This window comes from Erythrolamprus reginae, chromosome 1 (assembly GCF_031021105.1).
Source record: "Erythrolamprus reginae isolate rEryReg1 chromosome 1, rEryReg1.hap1, whole genome shotgun sequence".
Taxonomy (NCBI): domain Eukaryota; kingdom Metazoa; phylum Chordata; class Lepidosauria; order Squamata; family Dipsadidae; genus Erythrolamprus; species Erythrolamprus reginae.
The window spans coordinates 152,249,545-152,277,166 of record NC_091950.1 but is presented as its reverse complement, the minus strand read 5'-3'; the positions used below and the strand labels follow the sequence as shown (position 1 = coordinate 152,277,166).

At 39.0% G+C, this 27,622-nt stretch overlaps 1 protein-coding gene across 1 annotated transcript in view; it reads left to right on the top strand.

Moving 5' to 3' along the window:
* XRCC5 (X-ray repair cross complementing 5) overlaps window positions 1-27,622 on the top strand; it is a 99,421-nt gene that overhangs the window by 39,751 nt on the left and 32,048 nt on the right. Inside the window, exons 10-16 of the mRNA XM_070729829.1 lie at window positions 755-817; window positions 1,604-1,741; window positions 4,602-4,692; window positions 6,636-6,757; window positions 9,484-9,680; window positions 11,894-11,987; window positions 13,488-13,557. Of these exons, the coding sequence (XP_070585930.1) occupies window positions 755-817; window positions 1,604-1,741; window positions 4,602-4,692; window positions 6,636-6,757; window positions 9,484-9,680; window positions 11,894-11,987; window positions 13,488-13,557 (775 nt within the window). The remainder of the gene's footprint in view (window positions 1-754; window positions 818-1,603; window positions 1,742-4,601; window positions 4,693-6,635; window positions 6,758-9,483; window positions 9,681-11,893; window positions 11,988-13,487; window positions 13,558-27,622) is intronic.

Sequence of the window (27,622 nt, the reverse complement as noted above, 5' to 3'; positions counted from 1 at the left end):
AAAATAATATTTTCTCATGTTGCTTTTGATCTTTCCCCCAACTAACTTCAGATTGTGTCCCCTTGTTCTTGTGTTCACTTTCCTATTAAAAACACTTCCCTACTGAACCTTATTTAACCCTTTGACATGGTGAGTAAATGGTTGTTAAGGGAATGGGAAATGGTAATTTAGGGATTTAAAGTATTAAGGGATGGCTTGTGATACTGTTCATAGCCAAAAATGGTGTATTTACTTCCGCATCTCTACTTCGCGGAAATTCGACTTTCGCGGGCGGTCTTGGAACGCATCCCCCACGAAAATCGAGGGAACACTCTAATTCCATATACTAGTCTAAAGGACTAGCTAAAGGATACCCCCAAAATAGGTAGGACCGACATCTTGGATTCACTCATTCTGGGGGGTCACTGAAAATTGAAAAAATAGGTTCTGTGGGTTATCCATCCTTAGTTTACAATTAACAGTTTGCCAGTCTGTCTACCTCAGTATTTCTCAAGTTTGGCAACTTCAAGATTGTGGACTTCAACGCTCAGAGTTCTGTAGCCATCATCAAGGGGACATGCATCTTTTAGCTGCCAAGATTGATAAACACAGGTCTATACCAACTATTGTCAAGTCAACTGCTTAAAAAAGCTATCTATATGAATATAATACACTGTTCCATTTAATCTTTCAAATGCCGGATTGTCTTTTTTTTTAACACAGTTTTTTCATTAAGAAGCTCAATATCATAGCTTACTTTCTGCAAACATTCTAGGTTCAGTCATACCGATATATGGGGAACCAAGTCCTGAAAGTCTTTGCAGCAAAGGATGATGAGGTGAGATAAACTAAGCTTAATACTGGATAAATTATTCATGCCTCTTTAAACAGTCAGCTTACTGAACAAAAGCTGAGTTGACGGTTTTCCATTTAGTTTTGCAAAATGAAAGAAAGCCTGGTTACTATAGGAATAATTAGAACAGTGTGGAGTTGAAAAAACAACCCAGCTTTAATCCAAAAGCAAATAACACCAAGAAAGTATTTGTATTTATTGGGTCTGTTGGCGGGTATATTGGGTATTTATTGGATATGTTAGCGAGCGAGAGGTTAGATATGCAATCTCAAAAAGAGATATACTTTTTACATCTGAACTGAATAGTTCTGTCTAAAAGAGTATTTGTGCAAGAGGTTACTCTTTCTGAGAAATGCAATAAATAGTGAATAGATGGTGGAACATGGTGAATAGACATGGGGCTGAATTTATGTTTTACTGAGGGGATTTTATATGACTCCTTTTTGTTTCGTTAACATTTCATCCAAAACAACTTTGGGAAAATAATTACCACATTTGTATATGTTTGCTTAGCACTATATAATTCCCTCTTCATTTGAAAGAGAGTGCTAATATGTTTTAAAAAGAAGCATCTTAACTGAAAACTTGATTTTGTGACTTGACTGTGCCATATAATGGTTTGCTAAGCTTTTGAAGAGACAAAGCTGAGCTTCAAGTCAGAAGTTAAGAGTTTAGTTCTAGGTTCTTCATTTCTTGGATTCTTTGTTAGTATTCCAGTTGCTAAATTTTAATGACATTAGAAATAACTGTGGGGTTGTTTTTTTGGGACAGGCTGCCGCAGTTGCACTTTCTGCCCTAATCAATGCTTTAAATGAGTTGGACATGGTGGCTATAGTACGGTATGTTTATGATCGGAGATCACAGCCACAGGTTGGAGCAGCCTTTCCACTAATTAAGAATGATTATGAGGTAATATTGATGACTGAAGAGTATGGGAATATTATTATTATTATTATTATTATTATTAATATTATTATTATTTATTATTAATTATTTATTATTATTATTATTTATTATTATTTATTATTTATTAATTATTATTATTATTATTATTATTAATTAAATTTGTATGCCGCCCCTCTCCGTAGACTCGGGGTGGCTCACATCGGTAATAGAAAACAATGTACAATACAAATCTAATATATAAAAAACTAAAAACCCATAATTTAAAAAACATACACACAACATACCATACGTAAGCTATATATGCCTGGGGAAGATATCTCAGTTCCCCCATGCCTGGTGGCAGAGGTGGGTTTTAAGAGGTTTATGAAAGGCAAGGAGGGTGGGGGCAATACTAATCTCCGGGGGGAGCTGGTTCCAGAGGGTCGGGGCCGCCACAGAGAAGGCTCTTCCCCTGGGTCCCGCCAAACGACATTGTTTAGTCGACAGGACCCGGAGAAGGCCAATTCTGTGGGACCTAACTGGTCGCTGTGATTCGTGCGGCAGAAGGCAGTCCCGGAGATATTCTGGTCTGATGCCATGAAGGGCTTTATAGGTCATAACCAACACTTTGAATTGTGACCGGAAACTGATTGGCAACCAATGCAGACTGCAGAGTGTTGGTGAAACAGGTGCATACCTAGAGAAGCTCATGATTGCTCTCGCAGCTGCATTCTGCAAGATCTGAAGTTTCTGAACACTTTTCAAAGGTAGCCCCATGTAGAAAAGGTTACAGTAGTTGAACCTTGAGGTGCTGAGGGCATGAGTGACTGTGAGTAGTGACTCCAGGTCCAGGTAGGGCTGCAACTGGTGCACCAGGCGAACCTGGGCAAACGCCCCCATAATTCAGAGCAATAATGTTTATGAAGATACAGTTCCTCCATTCTATTCAATCGCCTATCCTTAGAACTACATAGTATAAATCACAGAAAGAACGGAGCATTTCAGTTTAATATTTTCAAAAGATTTAAAATCTCAGTGGTATGATAGTTAAAGCCTTTTTAATCTGGATCAATTTTTCCGAGGAATTTTAAAAAGGTCTTTATGCAGTTGCTGTGTCATTGAAGTAAATTCTGCATCACTATGAGGTTTGTGTTACACATAATATTTGTCATTAAAGAATAATATAGTTCATTTTAGGATTGTTTTTTCGTTAGAACAACATGTGAACCCACCCATAACGGCTTGACATTATGTATGAGTCAGGCCATTATGACTCAGTCAGCAAACCATTATGATTCATACAGAAGCCATTTTTGTATCCTATTATAATACTATACAGTGGGTAAGTCCAGCAAAAATATTTGTACTGCTGTGTCATCTCTGCAGCATTTACATTTAACAATGGGGGACGTATTAAAAGTTGGTTAAAATAAATTGGAAGTACATAACAGCAATTTTATTTTATTTTACTTTATTTCTTTATTTATAGCACAAGACCAGTCATAAAAGTAAAGTTCAGCAAACATAATGAATAAAATAAATAAAATAAGGCAAAATACCCTAATAATTAATAAAGAGAAGGATGCACCAGGTAGTGTCTAAAAGCCAAGTCCATCAATAAGAATTTTGCAACCTTTTAAAAAGACTTCTGAGATTTAATAATAATAATAATAATAATAATAATAATAATTTATTAGACTTGTATGCCGCCCCTCTCCAAAGACTCAGGGCGGCTCACAACAGCAAAAGAACAATACAATACAAATCTAATAATTAAAAACTATGACTAGAAACTCGCTACCATTAAAAAACAATCAATACAATACAGTCACAACCACACATAACTCTTAATGGTCAGAAAAGGGGATACATTAATTACCCCATGCCTGGCGACATAGATAAGTCTTCAGGGTCTTGCAGAAGGTGAGGAGGGTGGGGGCAGTTTGAATCTCGGGGGAGTTGATTCCAGAGGGCCGGGGCCGCCACAGAGAAGGCTCTTCCCCTAGGCCCCGCCAGACGACATTGTTTAGTCGACGGGACCCGGAGAAGGCCAACTCTGGGACCTATTCAGCCACTGGGATTCATGCGGCAGAAGATGGAAAGCCATAATCATATAATCACAGGAGCAGTTAGGTTAGTGTTAATTGAGGCTGTGAGTTTCAATGGCGATTAGCTATGCATGGCAAATGGGTATTAATTATGATAGCATATGTAATGGAGAATCAATTCTGAGTGCAGAAAAATACAGCATTTGTATGGGAGGTTTGTCTATCAGTTGTCATCTTAAAGCATAGTGCCCCAATTCTTGCTAAAGTAAAAAAATGTATTTAGGAGCAATTTAGAAGGCAAATGCAATTATACTCTAGAAAATCTAAGGAACACTGCTTCTGTCAGTATAAATATCTAAGGCTTGATTCATCTAGAGTAAAATTATTTAACATGGTCACTAATGTCAAGTCCTTCTGATGCATAGTATCATATATGAAAGTAAATGATTTAAGATTGTATTGAATACAAGAAGAAAAGTCTCTGTGTATTGAAAGTAGTTGATACTGGTTATAGAATTCTGAGAAATATAGCCCAGATCATGATGGTGATATTTTGATTACTGGGGGTTTTTTATAAATAAAAATTTATTTTATAAATAACACAAACATATACCTAATGCTCCTTCCTCTTATTTACCTCACAATATCAACACTGTGATGTGGCTTGGGCCGAGAGAGAGTGATGGGCCAGTCATCAAGCTTACCTTCCTGTACTATATTGAATGTTTTAATTAAATAGTATTCTGTTTAATTCTATTATTTGTTGTTGTTTCAAATCCACAACATGCGTTTATTCCAACTGCATTTTCTTGCCACGTTCTTCCATTTTGTTCTAGTGTTTGGCTTATGTGCAATTACCGTATATGGAAGATTTGAGGCACTACATGTTTTCCTCCTTAAAAAATAATAAAAAGTGTACCCCGAGAGGTGAGCTTGCATTTTGAATCATGTGTCTATAATGTATGGATCCTTTATTTTATTAGAAAGCATGGCTTCTCAATATGCATTCCAACATTTGTGTTTAGTTTTAAGCATCCTCCCCAGTTTTTGGCCTAAGGATCTTAAGTGCCTAAGGATAGTCAGGGTAGTTCACCCTTATTCGACTCCAACATATTCTTTAGTTGCTATGAAAATGGAGTCATCAAATCTAGCAAAGGGAGAGTACAGAATATACTGTCCAACAGTGTGTTTCCTGGGACTTCCGGCTGAGGTTGTGGTGAAAGGAGTGGGTCTCCGTGGTCCCACACCAAGTTCTCCCCATTAGAAGGCTCCAAAAGGAACTAAAGTCACCCTGAAGAGGTGGTGAAGAGGGGTGTCCTCAGGTCGCAGAGAGCAGCAACTCCCCTGCTTGACCCAGGGCTTCTTCCCTCTCATCCATGACGATGAGAAGAGGCAGCCATCATGGCTGCCACAAGGCTGGGGCAGCCGAGGCAACAAAGAAATGTGCAGGAGCATTGTAGATGAACAGTGGCTGGAGATGGGTGAGAAGATTCCTTTTGTATTTAACCTTAAAAGAAAAAAAAATAAAAGAGGTGGAAAAAAAAAGATTGTTCCTTATCCTAAGTATAGTTGATGTAAATGACACTCCTAAAGTAAAAAAACTGTAATGTTAAAATATATATTTAGGATTAAAATCTGTCAGATGAAAGAAAGGCTGTTTCCTAATGGGAGAAATGAGAGTGCTGTGATCAGAAGAATGAAGATAAGTTTCTGAAGATGCTAGACATTAAAATAATTCTTTTAGTTGTATTTAAAAACAATCTATAGTGAGACACACATGGCAGAAAAATAGGATGAAACAAAGCAACGTCTTTTAGTATTTGTGCAGAGAATCCCAAGACAATTTAGCCTTATAAGCAAAACAGGGATGATGTCAGGGATAGCTAGAAATTGCCTATTTATATTCATTGTATATGATTCTGTGCTTCGCTTTTGTAGTTTGATGCTGCCCATTTATTACCTGTAATAGAGTTGTACTAGAACTTGGGAGGCAGAGATTCAAGTATCCACTCAGTGCTCCAATTTGGCTCAGTTATGATACACTCATTCTCAGCCCATCAAACTCAATAGACTTTTTGTTATAGGGATAAAAATTGAAAACCAATTTTCAATTTGCATACCAATGTTTACGGATGACACAATAGTCTGAATCTGTTAGCATCTGGAAGAGGGGGAGGCTGCAGTTGAATGCTGCTTATATTCCAGAAGAGTTTTTTCCCCACCCACACCCACCTCAAAAAAGAAAGCAAGAAAATACCTGCTTTTTCATGATAGATTTCCTAAAACCAGGCTTCCCCTCTAGGTTTGTGGAGTTTATCTCCCAGATTTCTCCTCACAGCTTGGCCATTGCTGAAACTTATTGAGCTTCACACACCTGAAGCAGCGGTGAAATCTTCTTACCTTCCCTGCCGTTTTGCAAAGTGCACGGTTTTTTTCACCCTCTGAGCATGTGCAAAAGGTTTCACGCATGCGCAGAAAAGAAAAAGAAAATGGTGATGTCCGGGCAGGTGGATGGAACTTTGCACTGCCACTGCAACTGGTTCTCTGAAACACTGGCAGCCGCCACTATCGTTACTTTCAAACCAGTAGCATGAAGGGGACATTGGAGAACCCTGTCTGATGAGTCAAAGTGTAGTATCACTCTTTAGGCCAGCCTTTAAAAAACAATGATGTTTCTGCGTGCTCTTTGCATTTTTAGTGTTTTGCTTTTATCTTGTACCCTTATTACTTTTACTTTTGTTATGCTATGAAATGTTAAATATGAACAGAGATACAGATTGTGTACACTGAGTAAATAAATATATAAAATGGCAGGAAAAATCTGTTGCATCATATTAACTATTTCTCTCTATATATATTTGATAATCCAGAGGATCAGCTGTCTGCAGTTGACTCCCTGATTGATTCTATGTCTTTGGTTTGTGAAGATGATAGCGAAGATATATTTAAACCCAGCAAATTACCAAATCCTCTGTTTCAAAGATTGTACCAGGTAAGATGCTAAAACTTTCCTCATTCTTCTCAGCCAGATAGTTTATGTAACCACTTGGGCTCACCTTGTGTGAATTGATTGATTTCCCCCACTCCATCAATATAACATGGCCAAACTCTATTGGGGCCAGCAGCTGTCCAGCAGTCCAAACATGGTTGTATGAATTCCCCACCTTATTGCCTTGGGGCAATAAGGTGGGGAATTGCACTGGGCTCGCCTTGCTTAATGGAAAGGATTCTGTCATTTCCTGGGCTCCATAATGAGAGCTGAGTTTGTGAGCTGCTCACTCTGTTGAAAAAACTGATAACAATCAGATTTTAAAAAAAACCCAATTGCCCAATAGACCAAAATAATTACAGTGGTACCTCGTGATACAAACCCCTCGTGATACGAACCCGGGGTTCGGGAATTTTTTTTCTCTTCTTACAAACTTTTTTCGGCTTACAAACCCCGCAAAATGGCGCTCCGCTGGGCGCCGCCGCCTGGCTGTCACCTTGTGAAACAGCCAGGGGGCTTCTCGGCGTTCTCCCGAACCCGAACTTTTTGGGTTCAGGTTCAGGAGGCCCCCGAGAAGCGGCGCCACCTGGCTGTCACCTTGTGAAACAGCTGGGGGGCTTCTCGGTGTTCTCCCGAACCCGAACCCGAACCCGGAAGTTCGGGTTCGGGTTCTGTAGGCCGCCGAGAAGCACCTGGCTGTTTTAGAAGGTTACAGCTGGGCGCTGCCGCTCGGCGGAGCACTGTTTTTGCGATTGGCGTCATTGTTTTCGGCCGATCTGGAGGCTGGAAAGGTGGGGAAACCCAATAGGGAATTCCATGGGCGGAGCTTTGACGTCACGAAGACTGGCCCCCTGTGTAAAAAGTTTGGGGACCCCTGCTGTACAGCCTTAGAAGGGGCTATAAAAGCACTATGAAGTGGTATAGAAGTCTAAATGCTATTGCTATTGCTGTTCTGTTTAAAATAGTATGAGTAAATAATATACACAACCACAACAATGTTAATTTCAGCAAAGTAATTAAAATTTATAAGAACATAAGTAATATCCTCAACCATCAAACCCATCAACACCCTCTGACCACCTTTGCATATATCAAAACACCCAAGTTAATCTATAATCCAAAATAAAAAGAGAGCGGGAGCCACAATTTTATTGGAATCGGTCGTTACCCAATCTAGATTAATATGCCTGTTCATAACAATATAAGCTATCATAGCATGAAACAAGCTCCTCTATGCAAGAATGAAGTACGTTCATTATTGCAGTAAAAAGCGCTGTTAGGTTTTATTGACTTTATACTAAATTCTTTGATTGTTGTGAGTCGTTGAGGGTTGGGTGCCATCCAGGTTTAATAAATTATTATTAGCATACTTTCAGATTACCCCAGATTCCTTGTAGTTGGCAAATTAGCAATGTGCATTGAGGACAGAATGCTCCACGTATTTTTGTACATCAGGAAGCACATATTACAGCAATTCACATAAGCTATGTAGCATTTCCTCCTGCAATGCTTAATCCACCGGGTCCCCAGTAGACTAGCCTATGCATATCCTTTCATTACTTATTCTAGTCTCCTAGGAAAATATAAATGATACATGGAAAAATTAACATTTCTGTATTGCAAGTACTGGATAGCTTCGTGGGAGTTACTATAGAGAAGTTGGGGGCTTCACAAATGAATCTAAATGTTAGAGACTTTAATCATTTCCTTTTTGGGTTATCAGGAAATATATGATAGACCTAAATTCTGATACAGCAATATTTTTTTATTATTGTATTATAGTTTCAATCCAGTGTTTCAATATTACTTCCACAAAATTTTAGGTAACAGATAAATTCTTTCAGCTTTTTTCTTGAATGTCAACAAAGAATGGAAAAGTTCTGTATTCAATGGGAAGTTATTCCATAGTTGTATTCATTTATCAGGGCTCCACACAATTTGGGGTAATCTAATGCGGACATTGACAAAATTGAATGGGTCCAAAGACGGGCTACAAGAATGGTGGAAGGTCTTAAGCATAAAACGTATCAGAAAAGACTTAATGAACTCAATCTGTATAGTCTGGGGGACAGAAGGAAAAGGGGGGACATGATCGAAACATTTAAATATGTTAAAGGGTTAAATAAGGTTCAGGAGGGAAGTGTTTTTAATAGGAAAGTGAACACAAGAACAAGGGGACACAATCTGAAGTTAGTTGGGGGAAAGATCAAAAGCAACATAAGAAAATATTATTTTACTGAAAGAGTAGTAGATCCTTGGAACAAACTTCCAGCAGACGTGGTTGGTAAATCCACAGTAACTGAATTTAAACATGCCTGGGATAAACATATATCCATTGTAAGATAAAATAAAGGAAATAGTATAAGGGCAGACTAGATGGACCATGAGGTCTTTTTCTGCCGTCAGTCTTCTATGTTTCTATGTTTCTTATCAATGAGAATTTGATTGTTAACATGCTGACAATGGTGACCATGAATGCTTGCAATATTTTAAACCTTTCATCTCAAATCACATCATACAATATCATCTACTTTCAGAATGTAGTCAAGGACAAGTTCATATTTGTTCTCCACAGCAATCTTACTATTGAAAAGTGATCTTCCATCGTAATAAGAAAAGTGCAAAATAAGCCTTTCATTGATTGAATGAGTCATAGATACACTGATTCATAGATAGCTCCACTAATTTACTGATTTGACATTGCTTACTTTCTTGTGATCTTTCATCAGTGCTTGCAACATAAAGCTTTTCATCCCGATGCACCTCTGCCCACCATTGAAAAGCACCTCATAGACATGTTGGAGGCTCCTCAGGAAGTGACGGAAAAATGCCAGGCTCCACTTCAGAAAGTAAAAGCTCTTTTTCCCTTGAAGGAGGGAGGCAAAATAAAAGAGCAGAAGACAGCTCAGTCCATCTTCAAAGACAAGTGAGTGAGCAGCGCTGCAAAAATAGTTATTTAGCTGTTTGTCATTTTTCATCTCCTTTGGTACTTCTTTCTGTAGGGGGCACATCATTGCCTCTTGGATGGCTGAGTTGGCTGCATGTGTTTGCTCAATAACATGGTATGGGAAGAAGCTCTTAATGTTCAAATTTTGTTTAAAGATAGCTTCTGTCTTTTGTATCCTTAAAGATTTAATGTTTGCTAGAGCTCTTTAGTGGAATAATAGCAAGTGGTAGTATCCGGTGAAGGGCTCCACATACTTTTTCCTCCCGGTTTGGGATCCTGAAGCCAGCGCACTCACACGCTCACCCAACACAGGTGCATATGTTCCCATGTGAGATTTCTCTTCTGCACATACGCTCGAAGCGAAATCTTGTGTGAAGACTCTCGCGCGGGTGAGATTTTAGCAATTTTTGCCCTTTTTTTGCTTCTGCGCATGCCAGGTGTGCAGGCGGCCAGGCCGACCTCCAGAACCCATTAAAAAAACACTAATGGATCACCGATCCCATCTATACCGGATGGGGCCCATCACTGGTAATATCTTGCCGAACAGGGCTGGACTTGGTTCTAGGTCTAGTCTGGTCTGGTCTGGAAAATAAAGAAGACATAAAAATATCCCTGAACATTTTAGAATGGCAAATCCTTTATTTGTCCTATACGTATGCATTTTATTTCTTTGATGTACTGTATGTCTAGAAGCTTATAGATAGCAATAGTCAAGCCTCTTTAGAATTTGCCAGTAGCATCATGGGATACAACAGTAGTGGGTTCTAAAACTCTTTGCTACTGGTTTGTGTGCGTGTTTATGCGTACGAGCGTGTGACACATCTGCATATGCCCAGAAGCGTCCCGAGCACGTGGGCGGAGCCTCCTACTGCCGGCATTACAGGTTCTTAGAACTGGACCGAACTGGGAGCCACCAGTGTACAGGTTTTCCTATGAACAAATAATAGCATCTCAAATAAGGATCTTAATGTTTGTTTAGGACTTAATGTGCTTTTCTTTTTTTGAAAATTCACTCACCCACTTAAACATAGGGTAGAAATATTCATAGCCTAGCTTTAGAAAGATACCCATCTCTGCTCCAAAGAGATCCAGAGTGTCATTACACTTTTCCTCAGAGCTAAATTGGACTTGCTGCTTTTAATGAATTTATAGCATATTTTTTTACATAGTCCTTCAGGGGTTTAGCCCAGTTGCAGAAGAATAATGAAGGATCAACACATTCTGGAGACATGGAATTTTTTTCCTCACAGGAAAGGAAAATCTGGCATGAAAAGGATGTATTCCATCTGCATATCCTGTATTAGAAAAAAAAAATAGGAGACCAAGCCACAAGCAGGCCTTTTGTCATAATGATATGTGTACATAATGTTCATTTCTTCTATTTAATGGAAGGAAGGTACAGATAATGACATTAAAATTGCATCTTGCTAAACCCTAAGGCTTGTTTTCAGGAAACAGAGTTGGACGTTCTTGAAGGTCATCCAGCACAAGAGTATATTTAACTGGGAGGTTTTTTTCATAAGTACTACAACTGCAAACTGATCTTTAATAAGCTCTTAGGTATACTGATCTGAAAGATGGTTTGGAAGACATTTCGGGTTTCTGTGTACAGAAGTACTTAGTAGCTATCAGTTTGAAGATGGGAGCTGGCAAATTATATTAGAAGGGTAAATAGATTTTCCCCTTAAATATAAAATTCCCATTATCGCTAATGTCAATGTAAACATTAAAAAAGAATCGGATGTGATTGCAAAGTACTATTAAAGTACATATATACACATGTCAAGAGGAGGCTGTGTTAGTAAATACAAAGACAATAATACAGTATTTGATTTTCAGATATTCAGTAAAAGCGTTCTGTAGCGATCCTTTTCCCCCCAAAATAAAACATCCCCTCATAATAAGACCAATCGGGCTTTTGAGTGCATGGCAGTAAGGCCAATTGCTTATTTCAGGGTGCAAAAAAATATAAGACAGGGTCTTGTTTTTAGGGAAACATGGTAGTGTCAAGTGGACATCTCATCAGATTTGATTCCTTGTTTTTCTGAATAATCTCTGAAACAAAGTATAATTTGGAAGGAAATTAAAGGACACCTTGAATGCCTAATACGTATCTTCTAAAACTATTCTCACGGAAGATGCGATTACTACATAATTAATCTTGAGAAGAATCTCTTCTTCTCTTGTTCCAGTAATGAAGATGGCCCCGATGCTAAAAAGGCAAAAACAGAAGAAGGTGAAGCCAGTTTCAGGATTGCAAGCCTCTCTGAGGGCAACGTGATTACAGTAAGTATTCTGGGCAAAGATTCTGTCGTGGAAGAGCTTGGATTGGCAACTGTATTAAAGGTGTAAGTAGCAAGAACTGGATGGTTAGCCTATTTCCCAGGCCATATCCACTCATTTTTTTCCATACGGTTATCCAGTGTGATGATTGAAAGAATGTTGTAAATTATTAGCCCACAACTAGATAAAGTCAAGAGCCTATGAATGGTTTCCTCATAATGTGCATTTTGAACACACTTTTGATTTCAAATACAACAGATTTCGTGATTAACAAAGCATGCAAACTACATCCTATTCTTTGAAACCATGATCTCTCGTTAAGTATATGTTTTCTTTTTTAAAAAAGAAAGATTAAAATACCATATTTACAAGAACACAAACCAGTTCCTTAACTCAGTGTTTCCCAACCTTGGCAACTTGAAGATATTTGGACTTCAACTCCCAGAATTCTGGGAGTTGAAGTCCAAATAGCTTCAAGTTGCCAAGTTTGGGAAACACTGCCTTAACTAATTCAGCCTTCTGTGGATTTAGAGCCATTAGTTGTATGCTTCCTGAGCAGAAAGAAATACAGTGGCAAATGCTGTTCAGTATAAAGAAATGCAAAAAGATGCATTGCACTTACCTGCAAATCGGTGCGCTGTGCACACATCCTCTTAATTCTGCACGTGTCTGCACGCCTCTACATACTTCCCTCATGCAATTTTGCTTCCGCACATGTGCAGGAAGCAAAAATGCGGCAAAATCTTGTGAGGGGGACGCTCGCAAGTGCGCAATTTTGGTGTTTTTTTTTTTCCTTCCGTGCATGCCCGTTGGTCCCAGGTTTCGCCACCCACAAACTCCTGAGGTTTTCTTGAAGCCTGGGGAGGGCGAAAACCAACCAATGGGCCTATCGGAAATCCAGAGTCTTCAGTGAGGCAATGCAGGGGATTGTGTGCAGGGGGAGGGCATTGCATTATGGGTGTGGCCACTCACACGCGCTATTGCGTGCACGGGCACCCTTTTTGCACCCGAGCAAAAAAAAAAAGGTTTGCCATCACGGCTATAGGAGCACCTGTGGCTTAGCCTTTTTTTCACCCGTAATAGTTCACGTTTTGGAATTTCTGAGTTTTAAGTATTCCTAGAAAGCCACATGGATGTTTGCCCTTCTAACATTAGATGGCAACTATTTTGTATCCATTTGTCCGATATGTTTGACTTGTAAGTAAGCATAAGTAAGAATTAATAATTAACTTGAAATTTGGAAAAAATTGCATGTGAAAGCAAAATAAAAATTTATTGCGGTAATCTTTAAACAGTATGACAATTTCAGGTGATGACATCATGTTGTAGGTTCATCTTACAGAGCGGTTCCTTTAAAATCCTGTTTTGACCAAGACATTGCATTTTATAAGATACTTAGCTAGAAATGAGAAAAATCAGAGTTGACTTTTATATTTCATTAAAATTGGGAAGAAGGGTATGAAAGATGGGGCCGAGGGTGTGACTTATTGAAGTATTTTGTAGGTTGGAAGTGTCAACCCAGCAGAAAACTTCAGCGTGCTAGTGAGGAAGAAGAATGCTGACTTCAAAGAAGGTAAATGGAAGTTCATTTATTTGAATGAAAAACATTGTCAATACTGCTGGGATCCAGGTTCCAAAATATTGCCATTTTAAAAAACTAATCTATCAAATTCCACTACTCTCATGTGTTACATGATACTGAGATTTAATGCAGACTGAGACATTCTGTGTTTTTCCAACTGAGTCGCTTGGCGCTAATTATTGATTGATTGATTCCTTTATCTTTCTTATCTTAAAGAAATGATGAAATATTAGAAAAGTATTAAGAAAAATATTGGAAGTATTAGGGAAAATGGAACTCTTTGCATATAATAAACTTAGCACTATTTATTTAGAATTTAATCCTGCTTTTAGCAGGATTTTCCTATAGCAAGTTTGTATATGATTGTAACCCTACATTTCTGCAATAATATATATACAATATATATACACTATATATTATCCTAAACTTCCTTACAAATGTAATAAATAATAAATTGATGTTTAAGTTTCAGTAAAAGCCTTTTGTAACATATTCAGAAGACAAGGTTTATACAAAATGTTTTCTACATGTATTACTATTCAGCATTTCTAGATAAATGTACACTGCTCAAAAAATAAAAATAAAGGAAACACTTAAACAACACAGTATAACTCCAAGTAAATCAAACTTCTGTGAAATCAAACTTTCCACTTAGGAAGCAACACTGATTGACAATCCATTTCACATGCTGTTGTGCACATTCAATTTTGTACAGAACAAAGTATTCAACGAGAATATTTCATTTCATTCAGATCTAGGATGTGTTATTTGAGGGTTCCCTTTATTATTTTTTTGAGCAGTATATATTATTTTTATAAAATTTAAAACGTGACTTAACCAGTTGATTAAGGATAATGTCTACATTATGAGGACATCATTTTAAGTAAGAATTGCTTCAAATTGGTACTCTGGGTAGTGTACAAGTAAAATATTAAAACTTAAAAACAGTACATAAAAAGAAGCAAGGATGATTAAGTCAAAAATTAAAGGGCAAAGGGAAGACTTTCATAGCACTAACCAGCCTCACAGCTCTGGGCTCCTCTGTGTACCCCAAGATTTACTTTATATTTATTTTTACTTTTATAATGAGATTAATTTATGATAGTTTAGTTTTCTGCATACATAAAAGTGGTGGCACACTCCCCAAAGCTTCCTCTTCCCGCCCCTTTTTGCAATTTGTCTCTCCATCTGATCCGCAAGAGTACACAAATATGGTGTACTCCTGGAACTGCTGCTATTTTAATCAAATCAAGCAGCAGAAATGTGGTTCATTGAAATGCAAGGTTTAATGTGCACATACACAAAGGCTTGGCTAATGAAATAAATAGAGCATTAGGATGATTAGATCTGGAAGACAAGGGCATTTTTAACATGCATTTATTAAAGTAAATTCAATAATGGGAAACTGCTCAGCTGTCTCAGAAGCATTTGATGCCTGTGCTTGAATGCCTTGCATACCTAACACTAATTTACCAATAATTCGCAGAATGGTTTATAATTACAAGGAAGCTTCTGTCAATTGTGATCACCTTCTCATTAAGAAAAAGAATACGGTGATATTCTTAAAGATTCCTATTCAGTAAATGAGAATGTTACATTATAAATAGAGAAACTTAGCTTCAAATAAAATGAACTAAAAATACATTATGTCAGCTTCCTGCACTAATGTATTTTCATTATTATCTTAAGGATGCAATTAATCAGGTTGGCTTTTTCCATTTTATGTGGGGGGAAATGTAAAAAGGGTGGAAATACATTTTTCTTTAAAAAGAAATCTCCCTTGTCCATAACCTGGGAATACATTTAACTGTACAAAATATTTCTGGTGTGCTTCTCAAACATGCACATGTTCCCTCTTTTGCAGCCTCTTTATTATTATTATTATTATTATTATTATTATTATTATTATTATTAATTAAATTTGTATGCCGCCCCTCTCCGTAGACTCGGGGCGGCATAAAATTTTTAAGTATGGACTAGGGTAAACTTTTAAGATACTTTAGCAGGTCCTGACTCTCAAATGGTCCTGAAGGGTAATAATGGTAGGTGGGTGGCAAGGGTGGGTTCCAATTTACCTCGCTGACAGTTCATTCCCTTTCAAGCAGGAAGAGGGAGACAGTGATCCCGCTGTATAGAGCGCTGGTGAGACCACATTTGGAGAACTGTGTTCAGTTCTGGAGACCTCATCAACAAAAAGATGTTGATAAAATTGAACGGGTCCAAAGACGGGCTACAAAAATGGTGGAAGGTCTTAAGCATAAAACGTTTCAGGAAAGACTTAATGAACTCAATCTGTATAGTTTGGAGGACAGAAGGGAAAGGGGGGACATGATCGAAACATTTATCCGGGACCGCCTTCTGCTGCACGAATCCCAGCGACTGGTTAGGTCCCACACAGTTGGTCTTCTCCTGGTCCCATCGACTACACAATGTCGTCTGGCGGGACCCAGGGGAAGAGCCTTCTCTGTGGTGGCTCCGACCCTCTGGAACCAGCTCCCCCCAGAGATTAGGATTGCCCCCACCCTCCTTGCCTTTCGTAAACTCCTTAAAACCCACCTGTGCCGTCAGGCATGGGGGAATTGAAACATCTCCCCCTTGCCCATGTAGTTTTGGTCTATGATTGATTGTGTGCTTGTTTTTTACATATACTGTATTGGGGTTGCTTTTATGGACTTTTTAACTTAAAACTGTAAATTAGATTTCTAAATATTAGATTTGTTACTATGTACTATTTTTGCCATTGTTGTGAGCTGCCCCGAGTCTGCGGAGAGGGGCGGCATATAAAGCCAATAAATTTAATCTAATCTAATATGTTAATGGGTTAAATAAGGTTCAGGAGAGAAGTGTTTTCAATAGGAAAGTGAACACAAGAACAAGGGGACACAATCTGAAGTTAGTTGGGGGAAAGATCAAAAGCAACGTGAGAAAATATTATTTCACTGAAAGAGTAGTAGATCCTTGGAACAAACTTCCAGCAGACGTGGTCGGTAAATCCACAGTAACTGAATTTAAACATGCCTGGGATAAACATATATCCATCCTAAGATAAAATACAAGAAATAGTATAAGGGAAGACTAGATGGACCATGAGGTCTTTTTCTGTCGTCAATCTTCTATGTTTCTATGCTGTATGGGTGCGCGCATGTGCAGTAATGAAAAATCCGGCAATTTTTTAAAAAAAATTCAGAAAAGATGGCGGCGCCCATTGTGACATCACCAGCCAGTCGCTACCGGGTTCAGATGAACTGGTCTCAACTGGGATGAACTCAGCCCTAGTGGGTGGGTAATTAGACCTCATGGTCCATCTAATCTGCCCTTATACTATTTTCTGTATTTTATCTTAGGATGGATATATGTTTATCCCAGGCATGTTTAAATTTAGTTACTGTGGATTTATCTACCATGTCTGCTGGAAGTTTGTTCCAAGGATCTACTACTCTTTCAGTAAAATAATATTTTCTCATGTTGCTTTTGATCTTTCCCCCAACTAACTTCAGATTGTGTCCCCTTGTTCTTGTGTTCACTTTCCTATTTAAAACACTTCCCTCCTGTACCTTATTTAACCCTTTAACATATTTAAATGTTTCGATCATGTCCCCCCTTTTCCTTCTGTCCTCCAGACTATACAGATTGAGTTCATTAAGTCTTTCCTGATAGGTTTTATGCTTAAGACCTTCCACCATTCTTGTAGCCCATCTTTGGACCCATTCAATTTTGTCAATATCTTTTTGTAGGTGAGGTCTCCAGAACTGAACACAGTATTCCAAATGTGATCTCACCAGCACTCTATATAGTGGGATCATACTCTCCCTCTTCCTGCTTGTTATACCTCTAGCTATGCAGCCAAGCATCCTACTTGCTTTCCCTACTGCCTGATTGCACTGTTCACCCATTTTGAGACTGTCAGAAATCACTACCCCTAAATCCTTTTCTTCTGAAGTTTTTGCTAACACAGAACTGCCAATACAATACTCAGATTGAGGATTCCTTTTCCCCAAGTGCATAATTTTACATTTGGAAACATTAAACTGCAGTTTCCATTGCTTTGACCATTTATCTAGTAAAGCTAAATCATTTACCATATTACAGACGCCCCTTTTTCTATAACACGTTAAACCATAAATTTCAAAATTAAAATCCATACTTACCCTGCCTCTGTTCTAATCTGACTGGGTTCAAGTGAGTGGCAGGTTCTGCATGTTTGACTGTCTTCGGGTACTTTCCCCCCCATCCACCCATCCACTTTTTTGTATCTTAAAGATTGTATGATTGTTTTTGTGTTGCCCAAAGTCATCGCAGAATTAGGCAGCCTCATACATTTCTAAAGTAAATAAAGTGATCGCGCAGTAGTCCAACATGTGCACTGTTGCTAAAATGTCATCAGACACAATCTGATGCTGGGTTGAAAATAATACATTGGATTTGTTTTCAGTAGCTTTGAAAGCCATGAAAATAGGTCAAGTGGACCAAACTGAACTGGAGGTAGGTTAAATCAGTGGTCCCCAACATTTTTTCCACCAGGGACCAGTTTCAGCAAGACAATTTTTCTATGGCCCAGTGGGGGCGGAAAGGGGCGTGGTTGGGGGGCGGGATTAAGCATGGGGGTGCTGGTCCTCCCCGCCCCTCTTTCCCGCCATCGTCCTGTGGCCGGCAGAACCTGCCTCCCAAGCCCTCTTGCCCAGCGGGAGCTAAGCGCTGGAGAGAGGGGGTCAGGCTGGCCCTCCTGCCTCCCCCCAGCCAAAAATGCAAAAGCGCCCCGCGGCAGAAGCCAAAAGAGGCTTGAGCCTCTCGGTCCTTCCCGCCCCTCTGTCCCATCCATCGTCCTGTGGCCGGCAAAACCTGCCTCCCGAGGCCTCTTGCCCGGCGGGAGGCGAAGCGCTGGAGGGAGGGAGTGGCGGCATGAGGGCCGGCAGCTGCTGACTCCACGGACCGGTGCAACATGCCCTGCGGCCCGGTACTGGTCCGCGGACCGGTGGTTGGGGACCCCTGGGTTAAATAGTAGCAATAGATTAGCATGATGTGGAAAGCAACCATGGGGGAAATACATGCAGGTTGGAGGACAGGCAGTGAAATAAGGTAACAGTAACGAATCTCTCAGATTGAAAGCCAACTCTGGTAACTATCCGAATGTGCCTATGTTGTTTTCCTGGCAATGTTCTTCTTGAGTGATTTCTTTCTTTCTTTCGTTTCCTAGTCATATTACAACTTATTAACCAGGGCTTTTTTTAATGCTTTTCAAGATCAGCTAAGGTTAGCAAAGCAATGCTGCTTCTTGTGACACTGGAATAAGATGAAAGGCAAATTGATGCACTGAGTTCTATGGCATCCTGGAAAATAGTATATGTGTGAATTGATTTCAGGGAGAAGTATCTTAAAAATGCAAAGAAGTGGTGATAGATGTGTTGTCCTGGACTCAATATTTGTGAAGCTTTCTCAGCTACTATGTGGTAAGAGGTAGAGGACAGTGTTTTAATAATTTTAGCAAATGTTTCCTAGTGCCATGCCTATCTGTAATTGCTAGATTCGATTTCACATGATCTACACTGCTTGTGTAGGCCATGTCATTGTGTCACCAATTGGAAATCAGCTATGGTGACTGACAAGCCCTTCATGTATAAAAGCCCTTAATTTAAGGAGAGTTGTTTTAACATTTTAAAGACAATTTTAGAGCTCTAAACGAGATTCATGCAGGTTTGCTGGGAGCTGAAAAAATGTGTGAGACCGTAAACTTGCGATTAAGACCATAAACTTGTGAGTAAGATCCAAAGGGACAAATTGAGAGTAGAGGTAAAATGGAAGAATACCAATTGACTTTTAAAAGTCAGATTAGGGAATCTTTTTTTTCTTCTTCTCTAGAACTACCTGTCAGCCCGAAGCCATCATTTGAGTTGGAGATTTTGGCCTGCCACATAATAGGATGTAGAATGTGGGAATTTAGGAGAGGCGGTTGCATGAGGAATTAGAGTACTAGCCATAACAAATTCCTTCTAGATACTTAAGGTCATCCTTTGTTTAGCACCTGCCTTGAAGTTGATGGGAGGATCAGACATGCTGTCAAAACCAAAGTGGATCATGTGTGGGAATAGGGGATGAACTTGAAACTGGGTTGAGATTCGGGTTTCTCCAAGATGTTGCTAACATGGCTCTGTTAATAAATTGGAACTTTGAGGATGGCTATGCGTCAGACTCTGATTTAATTCTCGGATGCTGTTTGGAACCTTGGCACTACCTGCACATCTACTAAGAGGATGGTACCATTGATGAGAGGCTGGAACAAGAAATGGGTGATGCCTTATTCACTTTTTCATATCTTTTTATTTTGTCTTTTCTAAATGCTCTAATAGAGATTTGAGGCCTTTGCTTGTAGATGGCTTTGGAAATTCATCTCAGGGCTCCAGCTTTCTTTTTTCTGATTATATATAGAGACAGAGTTTCAGCATGGGGTGTTTCATCTGACATATGGACCCTGAATTTCTGCAGAGAACCTACTAATCCAGTTTTGGCTTTGTGGCACCAAGGAGATGTCCAAAATGTATTAAAAATGCCTTCACAAGTACATAACTTGTGAAGGATAGGGTAATGTTAATAATTGAAAACAAGTTTCAGAGCAGTTTGCTTACCATTATTGATCATTATTATCAACAAAACTATGGTGACTTTCCAAGGAATCCTTGAACAAAGTTGAAACATGAGTTTGATTTAAAAAAAACCCCAAACCCTCTTCTTAGTCTAAAACAGAGGGGTCAAAGTGGCAGGCCACGGACCGGATCCATCACACGCAGGGCATGCTCACCCCAGCTCCACAAAGGGGAAAACATCACAAAACATGACATGATGGCAACATCATGTCTAAACCATGACGAATAGAACTTCGTGTGAAGAAAAATCTACCTGTTGAGTTTTCTGAAGACTGAATTCACCTAGGAATTGAATGGTTTGTCATCGCTTTAAGTACATTACACTGGAAGAAGATGTAAAGTGTCTACCATCCACTCAACAGGAAAGAGAAAAGATTCTTAGACTGAGCACAGGAAGTGCTTATAAAGGGACAAGTGTTAAGAAGCCTCTAAGGAGATAGAAGATTGCTAGGCAGAAGTAATAGAGTGATGGAGGAATACAACACAAAGCCCCTCATTTGTCACAAATAAATGAACATAACCAGACAGCGTGATAAAGTAAGAGGGCTTAACACAGATAATTGAGTGGATGGCAAAACCGATGAGAATTGGAGGATTAGAAATAAAGCACCGGGTTGGATGTGAAAGGAGGCAGGAGGAGAATTGGAAGAACCTAAGCCAAGAGTGAAAGTAAAACAGATGTGTTGGAAAGGACTGTTAAGAATTCCTAATTGAACAGGCTCCTGGCATTAGAACAACAGGGCAACTAGAGAGATCCTCATGAGGCATTAGAAGTGAAGTGGCCAAGAACAGCAGTGGATTTTGGTAATTCTTGTAACCCCTGACAACTAGTTGGAAGTTTGCCATCCTTAGCCTGCCAAGTGAAGAAAGGGAGCTGATGCCAATAGGGAATAAATTGTCCACTCCGTAAGTTATCCCTGTGGTCAGTGGGGATCAATATGAGAGCACAAATGATCACTTGTGGCTTGCCAGAGGTCCTACGTAGTGGTAGGGCAACACATGAAACCCTAGACAGCTATGAAAGGCCTATTTCAGAGACTATGGGAAGGAAGTGGGAGATCAGAAGTTCAGTGATGGCAAGAAAGAAGCTTCACAGGCCAGATTTCAAAGGAGTCATTTCAAAGAGACACTGTTTTAATTGGCTCACTGTACTTCTGTCTGGGGATTTGCTCCCACAGTGTTCAAGATTGTTGCCAGGCCTAATACAGGTAGAAAATCCAAGAAGTGAGAACCATATGGATTTCAGAAACATATCTTTATTTCTAGTTAGGGGTAAAAATATAAACTCGTGTACTGACAAGCGGTAATAATTTTACTTAGTGTGCACTGAAAACTAAGCATAGTATGGGTAAATCAGTAAAATAGAATATAAGCCAGTTTAAACAAAAATTTGGACGCAATATGCAAAGCGCTATCTCTTTGGAAGAACTCTAATGCTGGTGGGAGGAAAAAGACGAGGCTGACCAGCAGCAAGGTGAATGGAGTCAGTTATGGTGGCTATCAGTGCATGATTGGAAGAGCTGAAGGACCAGGTTAGCAATACCAAGTTAGGAAGAGATTATGCTGGAGGAGATCTACACTATTTGCGAAGAGGTGACAACAACCTGATGGCACATAACCAATAAACCAACTCCCCCCCTCCTCAAACACTTGTTACTAGCGTAAGAGTTTAACAACAGCAACAACTATTACTACTGCAACAATAAGACCTGGCAATGGCTAAGGGCAGGAAAGAAAGAGACTGAGAGATCAGAGGTGGGTTGCTCCTGTTTTGGACCAGTTCTATAGAACCAGTAACAGAAATTTCCTCTCACTTGCTGAACTAGGAGCAATCGCTGGCTGGACACACCCTGAATTGGCTTTCTTGGTGCCATAGGCGCTGCCATCTTCTGTTTTGCTTCTGTGCATGCGTATAAGCTGGGTTTTTGGCATTGCGCGTGCATTTGTGCGTACATTAAGTGCCATGGCATGGACGTGCAGCATGCAACATGCACACACATGTGGTGCGGGAGGAAACGAACTGCCGGCGAGGTAAGTTAGAACCCACCCCTGCGAGGGATTAATCCTGGGTGCACAAGCCCAAGCCTTGAGGACAAATGTATACAAAGCCAGAATGGAAAAGGCAGCAACAGCTGAAGAAACAGTGGACTACACTGGTAAGCTGCTGCAAGAAGACTACACAGATTGACTACAAGCAGCAGCATGACAAAGTAGCAACAAAATTGCATTGGAATATCATTTGCCTGTAAGCAAGAACTGATGAGACCATAAAATAGAAAAAGTCATAAAAATGAAGAAGTTAATTTGCTCTGGGATTTCAGAATTCAGACAAACAGACAGACAGAGAGATAGGCACCAGCCACATAACATCCCAGACTTAACAGTTGTCGATAAGAAAGACAAAAAAGTCTAGATAGTGGATTTGGCAGTGCCTGGAGACAGCAGAATAGAAGAGTAAGAACTGGAGAAGATAACAAAATAAAAGACCTAGGATGACTATGGCAAAGGCAAGCGAGGGTAGAATCAATAGTAATGGGCGCCTTGGGTGCAATCCCAAAACAACTGAAGCCTCACTTGAACACCATAGGCATTGGCAAATTTGCCATCAGTTGCAGAAGGTGGCTTCACTTCGAACATCCTGCGACGATATCTGTAACACCATCAAACATCCAGATCCTCTGGGACCACCTGCTGCTGCACGAATCCCAGCGACCGATTAGGTCCCACAGAGTTGGCTTTCTCTGGGTCCCGTCGACGAAACAATGCCGTCTGGAGGGACCCAGGGGAAGAGCCTTCTCTGTGGCGGCCTCAGCCCTCGAATCAGCTCCCCCTGGAGATTAGGACTGCCCCCACACTCCTTGCCTTTCGCAAACTTTTGAAAACTCATCTATGTCGCCAGGCATGGAGGAACTGATATATCCTTAGCTGCCTTTGATTTTATAGATGGTGTGTTTGGGCTGTATGACTGTTTTAATAGGGTTTTTTTAAAGACTGTTTTAACATTGGATTTGTATATGATGTTTTATTGTTGTGAGCTGCTCCGAGTCCTCGGAGTCGGGCGGCATACAAATCTAATAAATTATTATTAAATTAATTATTATTATCTGCCTATCCCAGGTCCTTTGTAAGGACTCGATAGTTAGACAAAAATGCCAAACCCAGTCTGAACATCTGGCTGATTGTGCGATGATCAATAATAATAACTATAATAAATATACTTATTTATTTAGCATATAATAAATATACTTATTTATTTAGCATATAATAAATATACTTATTTAATAAATATAATAAACATAATGTGTTTATTATTTCTCATTCCAGACTAATCCTAGTCTAAATCTATATCAACTATTGTCAAGGAAAATTCTTCCAGTATTACTGATGTCATTAATTTGAATTGGTGTTCAACAGGTCTTCAGCTTCCTTCACCCACCCGCTTTCCTGAAAGATTCAAAAATGGACCGAAGTTTCTGTTGGAGTCATGTTAGCCTACTTCACAGTGGATTGAAACAATCAAATTGTTTCCCCTTTTTAAAAAAATACCTAGAGTGAATTATACGGTTCCAGGGTTCAGTTTCAAAAAGTAGCTACAAAGGATGCTGTCATTTAAATGGCTAAGTATTCTTCAGAAAGGGAGCAACTCAGGGGTGGGTTCTTCCCCACCTGTTCTCATCATGATGGAAGTGCACGTTTTGTGCGTGCGTGCCACTTCCCGGAAATGACCCCCCACCAGGGTTTTTTTTTGCAATCCACAGCAACCGGGGGACTGGTTTGGGAGGGTGGACCGACCGCCAGTCATCGTTGCCAGTTCAGTGAGTGGCGCCAAATTTCCGTTACTAGTTCTAAAGAATCGGCAGCAACCCATCACTGGAGCTTCTTCAATGGGGAAGTCGGTGGATCAAAACGAACTTGAAAATTCATTGACAATTGGGAGTGCCTTCACAATAAAGACTTTTATACTTTCCTGATGCCTGGGGTTTTAATTTAACACATCATCGAAGAGGCAGCGCTCTAAAAATAGAGGGGAGGACGGGGGAGAAACCAGCAGGATTTCATTTTTATTGCTGCAGTTTATAAGAAATTATAATTTATGACAGGATCATTAGGTATGGAGGGGAACGAACTTTTAAAAGAAAGAATCTGACTGCTATAAAGGAAGCAGCATTGGTACATCCTGGCCCAGTTTCTTTTTGCTGCAGGTCAGTATAGTTGCTGCCATTATTGGATCACATTAAGTGTTACAAAATAAGTGTTATGGTCCCCGAATTAGCTTCTAGTTAATATGGATTAATATGTACGTGCCCTACATTGGTTGCTTCAAATGGTGCTCCAGTGAATTCTAGGGATTCATCAGAGACAGTTTTTGTTTTTTGTTTTGTCCTGTGATTTTAGTGATGGACAAGCTCCTTGGAGTGACAGGTTATTATTGAATTTAGATATTTCTTATATATTTATACTGCCCATTCACAGAGTGACTAATAATGTCACCCCTACTGTAGAACTGGCATAGTTTCCTGCAGTACAAAAAACCCTCTAATACTATTTTGCAACAATGGTTTTTACCAAGCAATTATATTTTGGAAAATATTTTTACTGTAATACACAGTATTTTAAAATGTGGATTGTTTGGTTTGTTACATATGACATAGCTATATTTTTGTTTTGAACTGTGGCGTTCTATAATGGTATTTGGGGGAAAAAGACAGGCAGACGTATTAAGCACAATAAAATAATAATTGTGAGAAGTAGCTTTCTATGAAATTGTGTGTATTCATTATGCAGTTAAATTTGTTGTAGCAATTATAAAGATTAAATTTATTATTTAAAAGGAGGGGATCTGCAGCTATTGCATATGTGTCAAGATAGCTTATTTCATTCCCTGTCAGTTTTGTAACTGTTGTTTATTTGACAAAGTAAAAAGCCAACATGAAAGCTATTATTTTCTGTTTTTTTGTGGACAAAAACAACTCTGTTTCTATAGGATGACTCACAAATACCCTTAATTGTTTCGGGAAGTGTCTAGATCTGTTTGGAAGCTTTAACTTTCAGGATTCAATCTGAAGAGCCATGAACACAGCTGGCCAGGCCAATCTCTAAAATTTAATTAAATCCTTTGTGAAGGCCTGTCAGTATTGCTTACTAATTGACGGCTTGGTCATTCTAAGCAGCTGCAAGAGCTGAGGTCCAAAGGTTTCATCTAATAATTAACTGCAATACTTTCTGCAAGCCAAAAATTTGGAAGATGTCTTCCTCACAGATCTATATTTTATTTTATTTTATTTTATTATTTTATTTTATTTTATTTTATTTTGTCAAGCATAAGATTACAGAAAAAGTATAAACATGATTGTGAATACATTAAATGTATAAACATGGTTATGAATACAGGGGGATGTTAGGACAGAGACGGAATGATGGTTGCCATCAATTGCTCTGTTATAATACAACACTCTTTTACAATTAACAGAAACAACAATGTCTTTTGCGTACATGGAACTTGGTATAGCCCATCCTGTAAAGAGAGAATGTTAATACAGTGTTCCCTTGATTTTCGCGGGTTCGAACTTTGTAAATAGCCTATACCACGGTTTTTCAAAAAATATTAATTAAAAAATACTTCACGTTTTTTTTCCTATACCATGGTTTTTCCCATCTGATGATGTCATACTTCATCGCTAAACTAATAATTTTTGCAAATAAATAACAAAAAAAAAATATTGTTAATAAATAATTATGTTTATAAATATCAGGATCACTAAGTGCCTTATTCAATGGTGAGTACCAGTAATAATTGTGAGTAAATGGTTGTTAAGGGAATGGGAAATGGTAATTTAGGGGCTTAAAGTGTTAAGGGAAGGCTTGTAATACTGTCCATAACCAAAAAAATTGTGTATTTACTTCCGCATCTCTACTTCGCGGAAATTCGACTTTCGCGGGTGGTCTCGGAACGCATCCCCCGCGGAAATCGAGGGAACACTGTAGTCTGTGTTATTCATGCACAGAAGCCTATTTATGGATTAGCTTACTGTTATGCTTGCTTGGATACCTAGATTTAATTTGTGAAGTTAGAAGTGTTTGGCACTTTTACTGGATGATTTTCTGCCAACTTTTCTGATGAGAGACCCAAGGTGATAGAACTTGTGAACTACACACTACATTTGAGAAAGTAATGATTACTCATCACTTATTTAGCATAATTCAAAAGTGTAGCATTACAAAATTAACCATTACTCCTGGAAAATAGATCTGGTAACCGTATACATATACTTCTGTGCCTCTGTGTGTTTCAGGTCTCATTTTGCCCTTTCAATTCAGATTAGCTGAATTGCTCTATTAGTTAAGCCATACAAGAAGATCTTTCCTCTTTGCTCATGTTGCAGAATAAAAATATAAAAAGAAATACATTTCTGTTTTGTTTAGCATTTTGCTTTTAAATAGTTGTTGGGCAAAAGATTATTCATTCATTTTGAGTGCAGTTGGGGACAATTTTTTGATTGGTACTCCCCTGGCCTTGATTCTAACAGATTTCCTGTCAATGAAATTTTTTCTGATCTTAGAATAAAACTTTTCCTATCTTCCTTATCCTTTTGCTCCTGAATAGATTTCTCATAGATATTTTGTGTGACTTTTAGGAATAGTGTAAAATATAATGAGATGGAGTGGCAAATTTAACTTAGTAAACAGAGGAAAATCTATCTAGATCCAAATAACTGTCTGGATGCTAGCATATTGAGTGTCACAATGTTGGCTAATTTTACAAGCATACGTTTTCTAGCTATTTGCTTTCTGTGCTTATGTTCCCTTCTCTGATGATGGCTGTCTGTGATTTAACAATGCTTCATAAATTAAGAAAGGTGCTGCTTAGACGTTGTCCATCAATGATGATCCAGATTAATACTGTATTGTTATTTATATACCTTGCAAAAAACCACACTGAACTCCTTCAAAGATTGGTAGCATATGTATGTCTAGGAAACATTTTTGCGAGTCAGTTTATTTGGAATTTTGAAAGCATGAGGTTTGTGTTCTCAGTGCCTTGCAGAGCTTGTCTATTTATAAAATAGTTGTCGTGGGGGTGAAAAAAATTAACAGCACATAAAATATTAGAAGGCCAACTTATGTTTTCTTCCAACTGTCCACACTCTGCCATTTTAACTGGGGTCTTTATCCTGCCACACTTTATAGTATTTTAATGCGGACTCTTTACTGTGGGAATTTGGGAGGGGAAATTGTACAAGAGCTGTCTGTCTCTATGAAGCCATAGCAATTTTTTTCTATATAGTCATTGTTGTTTGTCTTCACACTCCTGCATCTGCGCAGAAGGAGATGGGTGAATTCTTGCCAGAGTGGCAGTTAAAGATTGGTCAACGTGATGGGCTTGGAGGTATGGGGACAAGGACTTGAACTTTCACCTG